Source organism: Austrofundulus limnaeus, unplaced genomic scaffold (assembly GCF_001266775.1).
Source record: "Austrofundulus limnaeus strain Quisiro unplaced genomic scaffold, Austrofundulus_limnaeus-1.0 Scaffold6, whole genome shotgun sequence".
Taxonomy (NCBI): domain Eukaryota; kingdom Metazoa; phylum Chordata; class Actinopteri; order Cyprinodontiformes; family Rivulidae; genus Austrofundulus; species Austrofundulus limnaeus.
Window position 1 is genome coordinate 1,857,906 of NW_013952408.1, and position 16,417 is coordinate 1,874,322.

Sequence of the window (16,417 nt, forward strand, 5' to 3'; positions counted from 1 at the left end):
AATATATATATATATTTTACTTAAGTTATTTTCTGTTAAGGTATTTTTTTTTACTTGTGTTTTTTATTTTTTTCATGTACAACTCTGAATTTTAGTATTTGTCTTTACATCAAACCTGACTGAGTCAACACGTGTAACCGTTGGTATCTGTATAATTACTTTGTTTTACTTCAAATATAAGTGTTTCCTCCCATGTCCATCCCAGCACCCACTTTCTTGATGTCCTCGTGCTCGTAGATGCTCGGCGCGAGGGCCGAGGACAGGCGCTCGTAGACGTCCGGCTTGGCTGCCAGCTCCTTCAGGGTCTGCACGCGGTCCTCGGTGAAGAGTTTCTGCTCGGCCTCCTCGTCCAAGCCGTGCAGACGCTTCTCGTCCGTCTTGCGGAAGTGGATGGCGTCGATGTGGGTCTTGTAGACGGACTTCACGTTGCTCTGGCGCGGGTTGACGCGCATCGGAACGGCTCTGTAGATACCTGGACGAGGAACGGAGTTGGGATAGTCACAGCAAACAAATCAAAGATATATAGGAGATATGTCAGATAAAGTGTTGCATAAATGAAAAGAGATTTATTACCGGTGATGTTCACTCGGTCTCCTGGCTGCACTTTATCTACCAGATCATTATGAGCGTACACGATGGTGGTGTGGGGCGTCTGGCCGGCTGGCATGTCTTCAGGGGACTCTTGAACCTTGATCTGTTGCACAGAAACATCAATACACGAACAGATGTCATGACCTCGGCCGCAACACCTCGCTAATTACCACCCGACACGTCCTGTGATCAGGCGGCGGCGGCGGCGAGCGATCTGCGACCYCGACCGAACTCTCACCATCTGCTTGTCGGAGAAAAGCGAGCGGTTGTGAACGAGCGCCAGGCCGTGGGCGGTGTTGCAGTGGCGACACACGGCCGGCTCGGCGATGCGGCCGCGATCCACCTCCACGCGGGTGCTGAAGGCGCACACCTGGCACTGGAAGAACGCCTCCTGCATCTCGGGGATGAGCTGCGAGGTGCGGATCACCATGCCGCTGATGGTGATCAGCTGATCGATGTCTGCGGAGGCGACACGCGTTAAGTGTTCACAGTGTTCATCTGGTGACACGGGCCTGGATTTACGAACACACACACACACACACACACACACACACCTTCTGGGTTCAGGCTCCTCATGTTTCTGGTTTTCAGGGCATTGTAGGGGCGGACTTGGATCTGGTACTCCAGCACAGAGTCAGGGAAGCGCTCAAAGAAAAGCTCATTGACTGCCATGTCAAAGGTTGGAATAACTTCCTGCACAAAAAATAAAATAAAAAAAGGCTTTTGATTTACACCAACAGATTTTTAAACTAAAGAAAAACATGTTCTTTCAAACTACAATGACATTGTTTTAACAGGTAACATACCTATTAGGCAAAACTTTACATTTCCATTTTGTATAATTTTCATGTTTTTTGTATAAATCAACCCTTTATACCCACCTGTGGTTTAATAAATGGTAAAAGAGCTTTCTTATTTAGTTGAAAAGATATACATTTTTACATTGATTTCCTGAAAAGTTGCATTTTTGGAGATACATGCTTGTAAATTCACAGTGAAGGCTTAACTCAACCTTCAGCTTTTGTGTTGAATTCTCCTCAGTGTTTAATTATGTCCTACCAGATACAAGTTCTGCATTAAACCAATATAAAGTGACGTGCAAGTTATGGTATGAACTGGTGACTGAGTCTAAAAAGGCAGAAACACTTTCATAATAAGCAAAGATCATTTGACTTTTAAATTGGAATCACAAAGAATAATTAGCACCAAACGCCTTCTGCCAGGATAAGAATCGAAATGACGTCGCCTGTTCTAGAAAGATTCATTTGTTACAAGCTGAAGGATGTTACCTGTGGGTAGCAGACGAGCTGCCTGTACAGTTCTGTGTCGAAGGACTGCACGTGCTGACAGTTCACGTTCAGAACGGGATCGCCCACAACGCTGATCTGAGAAAAGACGAGGGGGAAAAAAAAAAGAATGCAACAGTGATCAAAAAGGAGGGGAAAAAGAATCAAAACATTTGTAAACCTGCAGGTAAAGTTCTGCTCATGATAGACYGACAGGTACCTCTTCCAGTTTCTGCATGTACAAAGGCTCGTTTAGGTCCAAACCAGCGTTCTCGTCTTCTGTGGATGTTGGGTCAATGAACCTCTGCAGAAACCTCTGGAAGCACAGGAGCAGAAGCGTTGAAACAAATTACAGATTTAATAAAAGTAAATATCAAAACGGAGCTTGGTCGTACCTGGAACTTCTCCTTACAGGTCCCTACGTTGACGTCAGTCCCCCAGATCACCAGTCTCTGAGCGGCGGTCGGCTCGCTGGCCGCGGCGCCCTCTGTGCTCGGCTGAAAGAAAAAAAAAAAAAAAAAGAGGCAAACATTTAACTTCAGCGCGTTTCGCTTTTAATGCAAACACAAGAAACAGCTCCTTTACTGACCGCCTCGGARTGAAGATCAACTTGAGGAGCCTTCCTAACCGATCCCAGGTCGGGTCGCTGGCGGGCTGGGGTGCCACGTACGCTGCTGCGAGGGGTCCCTTCAACCCTGGAGCTGGGGGTTCCGTACATCAGAGGGGAACTCATGTCCACTTCATTTGGCAGAACTGCATCAGTCAAACGACAAAGATTAACATTCTGATTTGTTTTAATATAGATTAACTGAAGCCTTGAGGTACCTGAAGGTCGTGGGCTGGAGAACAGAGAAGTGTCCTGGGGGGCTGCAGGGCTGAGCATGTCCGTGGCCGGAGAGGTGGGCATCGGCATCAGGTCGCCRGTGGATGAGTCCTGACCTCTGCGCCGCTGAGAAGGAGGCGAGGTGGGGTCCTGGCTGCTCGCTGAGGACACACAGTACACGGAGCTGATCAAAGAGCGCTGCGGACACCCACAACATGAAACCTCAGGAGATTTCCACACGACAGCAAAAAGACATTTAACCTACGTGTGGAGGGGTTGGTGTTCCTTCCACGTTTTCGGCCTCTGGGAGTTGAAGCAGGCGAAGACATTGTTGCTGTTATCTGCGTGTAAAAAAAGAGTTTATGCACACTTTATTTCTGGTTTCTCATTTGAGTTAGACAGTTAAATGTACAACTTGTTCAGGGCATTAGTTTTCAATTCAACTTCCTTCCCATTCTAAGCTGCAACTACAAACATATTTTATTTAACTAAGCATAAAACATAATAAACTGTAGCCTGCAGTTTTATTTCAGTTTGGTAGCTGTCAATAATCTAAATATTATGGTAAGAAAAGAAAAATCAAACATTTCACTTATTTTATGCCTGTAAGCGTCATGAGCATTGTTAAAACAAGCTTATTTACAAAAATAAAGTTAAATTAATCCAGCCTGTTGAGCTTTTTGCTCCTTTAATATAAACTTAAAGCCACATAAGTATCTTAAATCTGCTCCAATCAACCCTACTACTGCCACCATTCGACATGTGGCTGCAGAGGGACAATAAAGCAACTTGGTTGGAGATTTTACTTGATTTCAGAGTTAAAAAGTTACTTGATCTATAACAAAACACCTTCTTTTATATTCAGATGAGCCCGCCAAACGATCCTCGCGACGATAAAGCAACGAGTATTAAAGGTTTAATGATGCAAAAMCGAAAGAAATACTGTATATCCTCACCTCTTTTCTTGTGTCCGTCAGAGTGATGCAGTATGTGGCGCGAAACTGCGGATGACGTTGTTTTCGCGGGGAAGTTTGAGCCAATCAGAAGCTAAAGATTGTCCTTTCCTTCCGCCCGACTCTTTCACTTCAGAGGGGAGACTTGCAGAGAGTTGTACGATTTTAACTTCAAATAAATCGACCAAAAGTGTTTTATTTATTAAAATAAACGAATGTGTTTGTTTTGTGTGAGTTTACTTTGGTAAAAATGATTGCTTCTCTGATGTTAAAGTCTTTTGTTCATCGATGCTTTGGCCTAACTTGGTTTGGTCCAACAACTTCTCTGCTTCCCCCTTGTGATGGAAAAAAAGACTGACTAAAAAAAAGTAATTGTAAACAATATTTAACGTGAAGAACACAACATAAGCTTAACTTAATATAAAATTAATTTCCCCATTTTACTAATTTCTTTGAATCCTTTTTTGATAATTTTTTAAACTTACATTTTTATGACTAAGCTCCCTTCTAATAATGGATCTAAATAAAACGTTTTGTCAACTTTAAATAGACATATGCATCACGAATTTGTATAAATTATTTTAATAAGTCTGTTTCAAAAGAACTGTAAAAGTCTTCAGCATGAATAAATTGTAACTAGTTTTAACTACATAAATGAGCTGCATGTACAAACATGGACCACGAGGTGGCGCACTTTTGTCAAAGGCGATTTTGGGARAGGAAAAGTACTGCAAAACTTCACAAGATGAAAACATGAGAAACATTTCCGAGAAGCGTCAGTCCCTCTGTGATTCAGGAGAGCTTCTCAGACCACAACATCCAATAAGACAATCAAAAACACGCCGTTTTGCCTTAAATGTTTAAAACTTGAACAATTAATGTATGTCAATATGCTTCACAAAGAAAAACAAACAAAAAAAAGTTGTCCATCTAATTTATTGATTTTATAACCTCACAAGTGTTGCATTTAGACACATATTGGAGTGTTTTTGTTAAAAAGTAAATATACTCCATTGAACTTAGCTGTTAAATTTACTTTRCAATGACCAGAGCTGAGAAATGTCAACAATAATTTGATCTAATAACAAATTAAGCAAATCAGAACTATAAATTATCTTTATCAGTAGCAACCTTTTTGTTGTAAAGTTATTATATACAGAWTAATCATTAATATGTGTTAAACATATTTATACTACTGAGTTGTTTATTTTGTTTTACTCATTTTTTACTTGAAACTACTTTAYTTTACTTCACTTGCTTCCTCTGCCATTGCCTTATAAAACGTGTTTGTGTAATTGGTCACAAAATACTCCTGTTCCCGAAAAACAGAGCACATCCTTCAATATGTAAACAACTCTGAACCATTCATACAATGATAGTAAAAAAAAAAAAAAAAAAAAAAAAAAAAAAAAAAAAAGAAGGTGGCATGAGGGAAACGCCCCCTGTCTCTTCACCACGTGACCTGTTTAGACATGACTGGCTCGTGAGAGGGCGGCAGGTATGACGTCAGCGAGCAAGAATACAAAGCACTCCGCGAAAGTTGCGCTCCTCAGAGAAGTGTCAAGTCTGAGAGTTGGCCGTGACAGGAGCYTGACAGTCAAAACCCAGGGACTTAAAAACCCCGAGTTAAAAGTTTAAGAAGAGGCAGAAAGGCGCCTGCGCAGACAGCGAGGCTGCGAGCATCGAAGCTGTCACAGCAAAGCTGCTTTTAAAAGTTTTTTTTCTCTCTTCTCAACCCACGTGGACAAGCCAGCAGGGTTCATGTGTGACATATACAGCCTGGACTCGCACTGTGTGTCTCCACAATGCAACATGAGTTGGGCGATGGAGCCTGCTAACTTCTACGAGAGCGCCAAGCTGGGCGGCCCGCAGCAGGGCTTCTGCAAGCCGGGCAACAGGGTCGAGGGCGCGGGCGAGGACGGCACCATGGTGGAGCTGAGCAACACCCCCGCCATGTACGACGACGAGAGCGCCATCGACTTCAGCCAGTACATCGAGTCCATGACGTCCGTGCCGAACCTGGAGCTGTGCAACGACGAGCTCTTCCTCGACCTSTTCAACACGGTGAAGCAGGAGAAGAGCGACTTGTACGCGCTGCCYGGCGGAGCGCAGCAGCTGCCGGCCGCCTACACCGCGGCGGAGAGGAGGCTGGACGGTCCGCCGGAGAGGGGGGCGTTGAGCGCCTCCATCAAGCAGGAGTCGGACTGGAGCGACAGCGACGTGTCCTCGTCCCTGCCCGCCCAGATCGAGACCTGCGCCCAGACCTCCGTCAGCCTGCCCACGGGACAGCCGACGCCCCCGACCACGCCGGAGCCCGTCTCCTCCGCCAAGTCCTCCCCGCGGAAGGTGACGGGCAGGGAGAAGGGGAAGAAGGCGGTGGACCGGCTCAGCGTCGAGTACCGACAGAGGCGCGAGAGGAATAACATTGCCGTGAGGAAAAGCAGGGACAAAGCCAAGAGGCGCAACATGGAGATGCAGCAGAAGCTGATCGAACTGAGCGTCGACAACGAGAAGCTCCACAAAACCATCGAGCAGCTAACCAGGGAGCTGACTGGYCTGAGGGACTTCTTCAAACAGGTCCCCAACTCCTCCTACCCGGTCTCCACAGAGAGCCGGTGACACATTTACTCTTCTATGGACTGAGCTTTTAGAAGATATACCTCAAGAGACACTTTTTTTTTTTTTTTTACCATCTGTACCAGATGTATTAAGCTTACCATAATGGCACTGGAGAATATGTATTTTGTTGCCATATTTTTGTGGGATTTGTCCTCTGTATTAAATTATTTTACCACTGCATTTAAAATGTTTCTACCTGACATGGTACATGTTTTATAATTCTGAACTTTGTATAAGAGCCAGAGCATGATCTTTTATATAGTTTGTATGAAACCTTGAAAACGTTGTTTTTGTTATGAATCTATAATAAAGTCAATGAGAAAAGTGCAGAAGGTTTGGTCTGTTGTAGTCTGTGCATGAGGGTTTTTTTTTTTTTCTTGGATGGCCTCCCTTCTCCCCTTATAGCCATCCCCTCCACACCATTGTGTTGTAGTCTGTGCATGATTTTTTTTTTTTTTTTGAAGGGAAACGTATTCACACCAGAAGTGCAACAGGAAACAGCCAGCCGAGTCAGCAAAAAATAATCCTTTATTGACAGTGTCAGTAATCTTGAACAAGCTTTTTCTTATTTCTTTTATGTCAAAACTTGTGCTTTCAGAGTCCAGATATGATCCACGTGGGTGGAATTTGACAGAACCACCGGGCCTACCCATGGGCTGTCATCTCCTGGTGCACAGGATCCCATATCATTTAACACAAACAAACCTTGTCTTCTCGTAGCCCCGCTCTGTTCAGCACAGCCTCAAGCTGTCAGAGAGGCCTTCAGAAAGGTGGGGGGTGGGGAGTTCAGGATAAACTGGAGCGGATCAAGGCCCGGCATGCAGATCTCTGGAGCCAGCCAAAGTCTGAGGATTGCTATCAGCAGCCTCSGAGGCAGATTTCTTCCAGGCCCATCCAGAAGGCAGGCTTCCTGGTGACGACTCGGACGTAAACGGGGATGGGACCCACCTCTCTTCCCAGAACACTCTCCACATCATAACCTTGGAGCTAAAAAAAATAAAATAAAAGCAAGAGGTTTTAAGTTAGATCCTAATTACAAACAACCCTACAGCACTTTTTGCATTTAAGACCCAAACCTTTGCACTCCACACTGATCAACAGTGATTAGGAATAACCCTGCACTCATGCAAAAGCATTAATGCTTACAATGCAACTACAAAGCTCCGTTACTTTCAGTGCACGTAGGAAATTAAGAACACATCAGCTTAAAATCTGCAATCACTGAGTGCAGGAGAGACGAAGGATTATGTCACCAATCTGTCAGCCAACAGTATCAATGATCAATGATTCTTTTAGACTTTATCCCAGACACATGCAGAGATGACTATGTTCAGAACACATTGAATCAAATCTCTGCACCTTCCAGCTGAGCTCACTTATGTAACCGCTAGATAAGTGGACCTACCTCATCACCTTCCAGAGAGCTGGCGTTCAGCAGGGACAAGATCGTTTTTTGCTGCAGCTGTCAAGAGAGACGATAATTATTAGAAGGCATTAATGTCTTCTTAATTACCACCCTTGTGTAAACAACAAACAAATAAACAAATAAATAAAAATGCTGTGCTAACAGACGGTGCTTTGTGAATTACAGCTGGAAGTGGGTTAAAATATGAGYAGGCCGATAAGGACACTGATAACCTTTAGCTGCTTGGCTCACCTCGACTACTGATTACAGCCGTGCCAGGGTTACTGTCGTTAAATCCACCTGCATGGAGGTGAGCGTTTATCAAGCCTTCAAACTTTTACGCTGCAGAATATAAACTATCTTTATGAGTCCCGTTTATGGAGAGGTACAGAGAAAATATGAAAAGATTCAGTGTAAAAACTCATGGATCACACCAAAGGGCATTTGCTTGTTTTGGGAAAAAAAAGGTTTAAAGCCTTCTTTTAACGGCAGCTAATTTACTTACAGCAATAATGTTGTTTTTTTTTAAATTATTATACAAATTATTTTGTGCATTTCTGGTACTCATAAGGATTGCAACCATTGTATCATATTTTTTTAGTAATGTGACAAGTTCACAGATTTTTGGCAATAAACTGGAAATGAGTAGAACAGGYAGCCAACTCCCAATTTAATAGAAAAGAAACACACTTCTCCCACCACCTTTCATGCCAAAGTTTTAAACTATATCACCTTACAAGTCAGGTGATAAAAATCCACCAGAATCTGTGCAGCTGACTGATCCAATACATTTCGTAAATAAACCCATCTAAAAACATTCTAAAATAGGTTTCACAAAAATCTAAGTGACTAAAGGTGTTAAACAAGAAAGCAAGTTATTTGGTTTAGTGGTTTAGTGACATCAAACTCTGTATGGTCTACCAAAAAGTACCTAAAGTTACTTTCTTACTACAGTCATTAAAAAAAATAGAATTGAAAAAAAAAAAAATCAGTTCTTCGTTGAGGTTGAATGGAATAAAGCTTTTTTTTTTTTTTTCCACAGAAGCCACAGAGGGTTAWCACAGATGTTACAAAAGACATTAGAGAAAACTGGGTTAGTGGCACCTGTTTTACCAACAAACTCGTGTTAAATGACTAGAAAAACAGCTTTACTGAGGGAGGCTGCCATCACTGGTTATACCCTCGCACACAAAAACCTGTAAAACAGACGTTTTTTTGTTTTGTTTTCAACAATCAGTTTTTTATGAAATGAACAAAAAAAAAAAAAAACATAAATCGAGTTAAACCACGCTTGGTTCAACTTTTGTTTTGGACAGAGTGTCCAGTTTCCTGACTTTATATGAAGCAAAGCTAACCAGCTGCTCCTCCTAACCTCATTTCTCCTGCTCAGACACGACGGTTTCTCAGAATATTTAACGTCTCTTTTTAAAACACGGAGTCAAACTGCTCCGCTTGGCTCGTAACGTTTCTCACCTTCACCTTCAAGGTGCAGCCGCTTAACGTGGAGGAGGTCAGGAACACCTCCAGCTGAACCTTTGTGTCCGGTTTGTCCAACACTGATTTACAAGAGATGCAGTGGAAGTTCTGACTGTGGGGAGACACGAGAACGAATATAAAAAAGGACCCTGTTGAGTTGGTACGACTTGCTGGACTTTGACGAACAAGAACTCACGGTGCTTCTTTTGACAACTCCAGGTTGTCACTTCCACAGAGATTGCAGGCAGGCCAGGAGTATGCTGTATTCTCATCCACACCAACTATCACCCCTGAGGAGCAGAACTAAAATTATTCACAGCAATAACAACATAAAAAAAAATAAAGGGATCCCTGATTAGTTGTAACATTAGACTATATTTGATAAACATATATTTTAACTGTAAAATAAAGACTGTAAAAATACTGTAGGATGTTCAGTTTTTATCATTTTTAAACTCAAAGTTTAAAAATATATTACACAGATGGGGCCATTTTATTTACACACAAAGCATTCTGGGTAAATGATGACGTGGATAGGTCCTCGGTGTGAGCGAGCTATATCCACCCTGAAGGTTAATCTTGGACAATATCTGAAGATCGGCTCTTTTAAATGAAACCAGAGAGCGTTGACAGAGAGGAGAAGGTAGAAATGACTCAGCCTTAGGGTTGGGCATAATCGTATTGTGTGCAGTTAATCGTCAGAAAAACATTAATCGATTATTTTTTGGCACTTGACAATTAATACGATTAATGCCACCAGGCAGAGTCCACTCGGTGCTCCTCTCCGCTTCAAATATGACAATCATTWAAAAAAGTTCTGTAATTTATCTATCAACACAATTTAAAATTTGATGTATAGCCTGAAGTCTGTAATTTTCACACAATTTGGAACAGATTTTTACAAAGAGCAAATCTTTCCCACTAAATTGGTCACGTGACCAGGACATAAGGGTGTCCAGGGACTCCAGGGATCAATTGTCAAATTAATCGTTATCGGCTAAATACCACAATTAATCATGATTAATTTTTTTGCCAATACTGCCCAACCCTACTCAGCCTGCAACTGAAAATATGGATGGAGGACAACAGAGCTGCTTCATGGAAGAAGAACTCCAGCTTAGCCTGTTAGCTTTAGCGTTAGCCCCGATGCTATCACCATATATATGTATTAGCTCGGTGCTACACATTCTCCTCTCGTCACTGAGGTCCTCCATTCACATGACAGAGAGGGGAACACGAAAATGACTCAGCCTGCAACTGAAAATATAGATGGAGGACCTCAGTTTAGCTTTTTGTCGCGCTAGCACTGAGCTAATACATATAAGGCAATATAGGGTCTGTGCTAGCGCAAAGGCTAACAGGCTAAGCTGAGGTTCTTCTTCCATGAAGCAGCTCTGTTGTCCTCTATCCATATTTTCAGTTACAGACTGAGTCATTTCTACCTTCTCCTCTCTGTCAACGCTCTCTGGTTTCGTTTAAAAGAGTCAATCATCAGATATTGTCCAAGATTAACCTTCAGGGTGGATATAGCTCGCTCATGTCATCATTTACCCAGAATGCTTTGTATGTAAATAAAATGGCCCCGTCCGTGTCAAAATATATCTTAAAAAATTTACAAAACTAAACAGCCTACAGTATTTTTTACAGTCTTTATTTTACAGTAAAATATTTATGTTTATCAAATAAAGTCTAATGTTACAACTAATCAGGGATCCCTTTAAGAAACACGCCAGAGGAAAAAGAATATTTGCATTTATTTTTACAAGCAAAACAAGAGGACCCGATAAATGATCTACACGTTGGTTTTGACGTGTTTGTACGTTTGTGACAAGGAGTCAGAGATAAACACATCCCTTTCATATCTATTAGAGATCACAATGATAAAAGCAGCAGCGATGCACTCCCCAACTAAAACCCATCTTGCTCGTCAACCACATTTTGCTGTCTGACGATCGCAAATGCAGGACCTTAAACAGGATACGTAAACGCAAAGCTGATAATAACCTCTTCGACAATGTGGTTTGAGCAGTTTTTTTTTTGTTTGTTTTTTTCTATCGGTAATTTCTAGAAGTTACAAATTATGGACAGGCGCAAACAGCCTGTTTTCTTTTCTTTTTTGTTCTCCCTTCTTTCAGCCACCTGATCAAACATGTAGAGCCAGAGAGGCCAGAGCCGACGGGGTTCATGACGTGATCTTTGCTCTCAAATGTGACATGAGGTTCAGCAGATGCAGATTTTTATCAGTTTCAGGCTTCTAAACCACATTTACATAATTGTAACAAATAATACTTCCTGATGACTCTTAAATGGGATACGACACAAATGATAACTGCGACACGTTAGTAAACATTTTAACTTGGTTTTGAAACTGAAGTTCACTCATGTCTGAGCAGTTGTTATATAAAAAAATGTAAAATTAAATATGCAAATTACTGCTTGAGTTCACATTTTTCGAAGGAATTATGAAAATGTGCCCTCAGACTGCAAGTCTTTGTAACATCCAACCTCAACAGATGTTCAAAGTCTCAAGGGGAGCATGTATGTTCAGTTTACTGCAGAATTACACATAGAGCAGACATAAATCCAAATGTATTTCATGTTTTTGTTTTTTAATTTCATCTCAATGATACACAGTAACAACAAACATCAGACCGCAGTGTCTGGAAGCAACATCAAAGTCTCTTGTGGTGCTGTAAACTAGAGACAACAAAAACGTTTGGCCTGTTCTGCAAGAATCTGGGGGAGACAAATCACCTGGAAAGCCAGTAAACTGAGAAAGAAAAAAAAAAAGCAGAGACAGACCTGTGAGAGTACAGAGGGAGTTGGGTGTGGTCTCCAGACTCAGAGAATCCAGTCTCAAGGGCCGGGGCAGGGTCTCCACCTGGGGCTCAGGCACAGGCTGGGAGAGCGAGTCTCGCCCTGTCGCCGTCTCGGCGGAGCACACCTCAATAACGGACTGCTCCGCACAGAGGAGAACGCCTGGTTGGGAAAATGTTGAAAATAACATTTTTATCACAAGAAGAAAAAATGAACAAATGAGACGGGAAGCATTAGATCCTTTAATTATTCTTCATTTYGCACAAAACCGTCAAGCTCAAAAGTTAAATCAACTTTAAAATCACAAGCTTCTCCTTTCATTTTAGGTCTGTTTCAATACAACTCGTTATTATTTTCTATATTTCCTGTTAATGTGGCTTCATGGACCATACTCATTTTGCTTCTAATGCAAAATTTTGGGGGAAATGAGGAATTGCACAAGACACTACATCTGTTGAGTAACACATCTCTGAAGCTTTCCAACAAAAACAYAGTTTGAAGATGGTTACGGACTCGTAATAAAAAGTAAATAAGGAAATTGGTGACCTGGAACACTTATTTTGAAAACAAGCTGCTAGTCTCCATGAAAGGCAAATTCATTCGTGCTCTGAGGTTTGTTTATGCACCCAGCCTGTACAGCGTGTACGCTACCTTTTCAATTAACGCTGGGTTTGTTCTAGAGCGACAGGAAGCTCGCCAGCTTCCTAAGACAGGTACTCAGMTGGGGTGTGGCTGCGATAAGGTTAGCTGGCAAGCTGCTACAGTGAGCTAAAAACAGACATGTTTTTTKGAACACTTCAGAGATGATGTACGTGATGTTCTCGGGGTTTTATATGTCCTTGTTTATTTAAGTCAAAACAGCTGACTAGAAGAGAAAAACTGGGAGTTATGATAGCCACGTTTACCACACGAGGAAATGTGCTTACATTTTTCTGGTAGGGTTACCGCAAAATGTTCTTATTATTAACCACTGACATGGTCCACTTTTAATATGTTTTATTTTTACATTTCAATTCCAAAACAAACCCGTTATTTAGCATTAAAAATGACATTTGAGAAACTTGTCTAATTTAAACCATGGATTGTGATGCTAAAAAACAATATTTTGCCAGTGTTATAGTTTAAAACATAAATAAAGATATTCTCTGTAAGAATTCCTCCATATTATTTAGCTACAATTGCTTATATTTCTCCTCAATCTACTAAATCTACCAAAGTTCACAATTCTATGAGACCCTGAACTCCTTCCCTGAACTTTCACTGCGACACACTACCATTTTCTCTGATGGCGTCTCTGAACGACATCTGACAGGCAGCGGGGGAATTCAGTGCTTTGAGGACAGAGGAAGTGAGCACACAGGAAGTGTTCACACACACAGCCACTGTTTGCCCGCACGGCCTCTCAGGCTGTTCCTCCTGAAGACTGGGGTCTGTGATCACCAACCACACCTCCCCCTGGCCTACATCAGGACTCTAGAGTAWAAAAAAAAGAAAAAGTTTTGAATAACATAGAAACAGAATGACCTAAAAACTGATGCTCAAAGGAACGCTTACAAAGCAGAAATTAGATGTGTCCAAGAATCAACTGCTTTAACGAGCTCTTTCACTCAAGTGGTTGCACATAATTCTGTTTTACGAGCGCAATCGTACAGAAAAGTGGTGTGAGTGTGAGGCAAAGTCCGTCACTAATCTGAGCAGCTATCGCATCTGGTCAAAGTTTAAAGTTCCCACCAATCAATGACGAGGAGCGGCAGAGCTTTAAACAGGCGGTAAAACAGAGAGATAGGAACGCTGCCGTCGACGTCAGAGCTCGGGCTAATCAGTCTCTTAGTTCAAATAAACTAAACGAGATGAACGAGGAACTCAAGAGGCCTAGTATTTACTCTCTTCTATCATCTAAGGCAGATTTAATCAGTGGGTTTTTTTCTAAAGGCAGAAATACCTGCATTCTCTTGTATACAACAGTTGCAACGAAACTGCAGCGGCAGGTTTTCTGCTGGCTCTGAAAGAGAGAAATTTGCATTTGGAATGAACTTGCTGAAGATAAACCTGTGTGTGTGTGTGTGTGTGTGTTTGTGTGTGTGTGTGTAATGAGAAACTGCTCACCTGCAGTACGTGTCGAAGGCTTTGCTTGGTGGGGGGAAGGTAGTGTGGCGATGTAATCTGCCCCTCGGTGGGTTCGACTGAACTCTGCTGACCCGACAGCAGGTAGCAGAAACTTGGTGCTTGACCCGGACATCTACTTTCCTGCAAAAAAATATTCAAACACTTCAGAGTCTTCTCTAAATACTGCTGACCGTGTAAACGTAACTAATATTAGCCTCGTTTCAAACTTCCAACTTGCTGCTTTAATCATAAGCAGAGTTCGGGATACAGAAAGGCTGGTTTTGTGTTCCTCAATGCATGTTTACAAAAAGCGGAGAATCACCCGTGAACGTTATCTTTTCAAATTTCCTGTAAATAAAAAAATAATGAACATGCTGGTAAAGATAAAGCTAAAAAATACAAGCACAGCAGGATTTGTTGTCATTGATTTCAATAAACAAACAACTAAGTGTCTGAAATGAATTTGATTTTCTACAACATATCAGCAGGACGAATACATCAGCTGTTCACCTCAACTCCTCCTGTTGGAATCAGGTAATGTGAGGGCAACACTGAATTAAAGTGAAACAATATGTCATGTTAGGGTTCATTATGAGGCTAATATAGAAAATATTTAATTGTGGATATAATTATAGTTTAATCAACACAAGTTGTTGAAAGTAATTGTTCTGAATGAACACAATTATCCACCGGAAATGCTCGTTAATTCTTGTTTTTCTTTGCCCTTAGATGTTTCATGGTTGCAAATTTTGGACAGAGGATGTGCAAACAACTGAACTTTATTAGCTGATTAATTTGATTGCTTCAAAATTCAGAGAAGGCTTTTGTGTGACCAGCTGCTCCAAACCTAAAWACAATAGCTTAGAGACATTTAAAACACAGAAATAACTTCTTATAACATGTTTGTTTTTTTCATTAATATAAAAGGAACTCCATYGCAATAATTGATACYGCAGATCCTTCACAACTAAAATATTTATTTATATTTTTAGACACTTTATTTCGATGCTTGGAACATCAGAACTTAGCATATACATTGTTTATAAAATGAACTAGMGGTTTCTAATCCCACTCAAGTTATTACCCATCAGCTCAGGGATTATTTTCACTGTAATGAGAACTTACTTTAGGAATACTGGGTGAATTTCCTAGATCTTTTGGAGGCAGTACTGGGGGCCAGAGGCTGTCTATCAAGCTGAAAAGCCTGGAGTGCCTGCAAATGAAAGACAAAAAAAAAGGGAGAGTGAGGAGGGGCACCAAAGAGGGGGACAGAAGGAGAAACTAAAGAAAAAAAAAGAGACTTTAGTGAGGAGAATAGGAGCTTTCACAGCCGGTTTCATTTCCACTGAAACGTGAATTTGTAAAAGCACAACTTGTTTTTACGTCACATGTAATCAACAAAGAGCATGCTGGGGCTGGCAGAGCACATCCACACAGAAATCGGTTTTCACAAGCTGGTCTAGAAAGGCTGAGGAGCTCACACCCAATGTACACTGTGATTCCTGAGCGATACAAAAACAACAAGGATCAAAATGTGGATTACAAGCGATTCGAAACGTTCTCATTAGCAACTAGTGACACGTCTTCTTTCAACACAGTCTTATTCCCGGTTTAAACACGCCGACGCCTGACAAGACTCTTATTCTGCTGCTTTGACGTCAAACCGATTCTGGGAAAACAGCGTTTTTAAAAATGCGAGGGGGAAAAACAGAAAGCAGCAACTCTGTTCTGATTCATACTTTAAGAAGCGCACGTTAGCTTTAAGGCACTGCTACCTATTCATTCATACGGGTGCTTTCAGGTCACTCAGTGGTTAACAACCTGTTAGTCARCCTCTAATCACAGAGTTTCTTTGTGTGAAACTGGTTTTGCAGCCCAGTCAAGTCCAGTGAGGGCAACTCGTGGATGAGTAAAGACAAGCTAACAGTGTCATTTGTTATTTCAGTCCTCATTCTGTAGACTTTGTGTTTAAGGACTTTTGTCTTAGGCGGTCTAAGGCGCGGCTTTGATTCTCAACCAGCAGTTTTTATTATCTATACAATTTTATTCAAAATGAAACAACTGTTTAAATGTACATTTCTTTTTTTGTTGTTGTTGTTTATTTGGCATACTGCCAGCATTTAGTTGTAGCAATTACTTCCTGTAAACTTCAACCGCAACATACTTTTCGCATATAAGTGACAGGGTGATTATTTTTTATAGCCAACACTCAAAAACATATAATTTTAATTAAGTGCTACTTCTTTTGATCAAACGTTTGTAATCACTGCTGTCCTGATGTAAGAATCTGATCTGCTCCGATGTCAGTCAGTTAAATATGAATACATGCTTTATTTATTAT

At 41.4% G+C, this 16,417-nt stretch overlaps 3 protein-coding genes across 4 annotated transcripts in view; 1 reads left to right on the forward strand and 2 right to left on the reverse strand.

Annotated features, from left to right (window-relative positions):
• The window catches only part of mcm4 (minichromosome maintenance complex component 4), an 8,765-nt gene extending 5,027 nt beyond the window's left edge, over positions 1 to 3,738 (reverse strand). Inside the window, exons 1-11 of one of the 2 annotated variants that reach the window (XM_014030091.1) lie at positions 3,657 to 3,738; positions 2,966 to 3,041; positions 2,703 to 2,861; positions 2,467 to 2,630; positions 2,273 to 2,374; positions 2,098 to 2,193; positions 1,881 to 1,976; positions 1,146 to 1,284; positions 830 to 1,050; positions 574 to 694; positions 213 to 472 (exon numbers count right to left, since the gene is read on the reverse strand). In XM_014030091.1, the coding sequence (XP_013885545.1) occupies positions 213 to 472; positions 574 to 694; positions 830 to 1,050; positions 1,146 to 1,284; positions 1,881 to 1,976; positions 2,098 to 2,193; positions 2,273 to 2,374; positions 2,467 to 2,630; positions 2,703 to 2,861; positions 2,966 to 3,029 (1,422 nt within the window). In that variant the 5' untranslated portion in view covers positions 3,030 to 3,041; positions 3,657 to 3,738. Of the gene's footprint in view, positions 1 to 212; positions 473 to 573; positions 695 to 829; positions 1,051 to 1,145; positions 1,285 to 1,880; positions 1,977 to 2,097; positions 2,194 to 2,272; positions 2,375 to 2,466; positions 2,631 to 2,702; positions 2,862 to 2,965; positions 3,042 to 3,549; positions 3,570 to 3,656 lie in introns of those variants that run through there. The other variant, XM_014030100.1, reaches the window with a different exon arrangement.
• A 1,460-nt stretch (positions 3,739 to 5,198) lies between these two features.
• cebpd (CCAAT enhancer binding protein delta) lies at positions 5,199 to 6,601 on the forward strand. Its single transcript, XM_014030110.1, has one exon. It carries the CDS (start codon positions 5,415 to 5,417, stop codon positions 6,270 to 6,272), a length of 858 nt encoding a protein of 285 aa, XP_013885564.1. The 5' UTR covers positions 5,199 to 5,414; the 3' UTR covers positions 6,273 to 6,601.
• A 181-nt stretch (positions 6,602 to 6,782) lies between these two features.
• Positions 6,783 to 16,417, reverse strand: part of spidr (scaffold protein involved in DNA repair) — a gene marked incomplete at its 5' end in the record, with an annotated part of 11,981 nt that continues 2,346 nt past the window's right edge. The window contains 9 exon segments of the mRNA XM_014030119.1: positions 6,783 to 7,259; positions 7,678 to 7,734; positions 9,151 to 9,265; positions 9,350 to 9,443; positions 11,956 to 12,132; positions 13,245 to 13,443; positions 13,913 to 13,972; positions 14,077 to 14,217; positions 15,202 to 15,289. Coding sequence (XP_013885573.1) covers positions 7,131 to 7,259; positions 7,678 to 7,734; positions 9,151 to 9,265; positions 9,350 to 9,443; positions 11,956 to 12,132; positions 13,245 to 13,443; positions 13,913 to 13,972; positions 14,077 to 14,217; positions 15,202 to 15,289 — 1,060 coding nt within the window.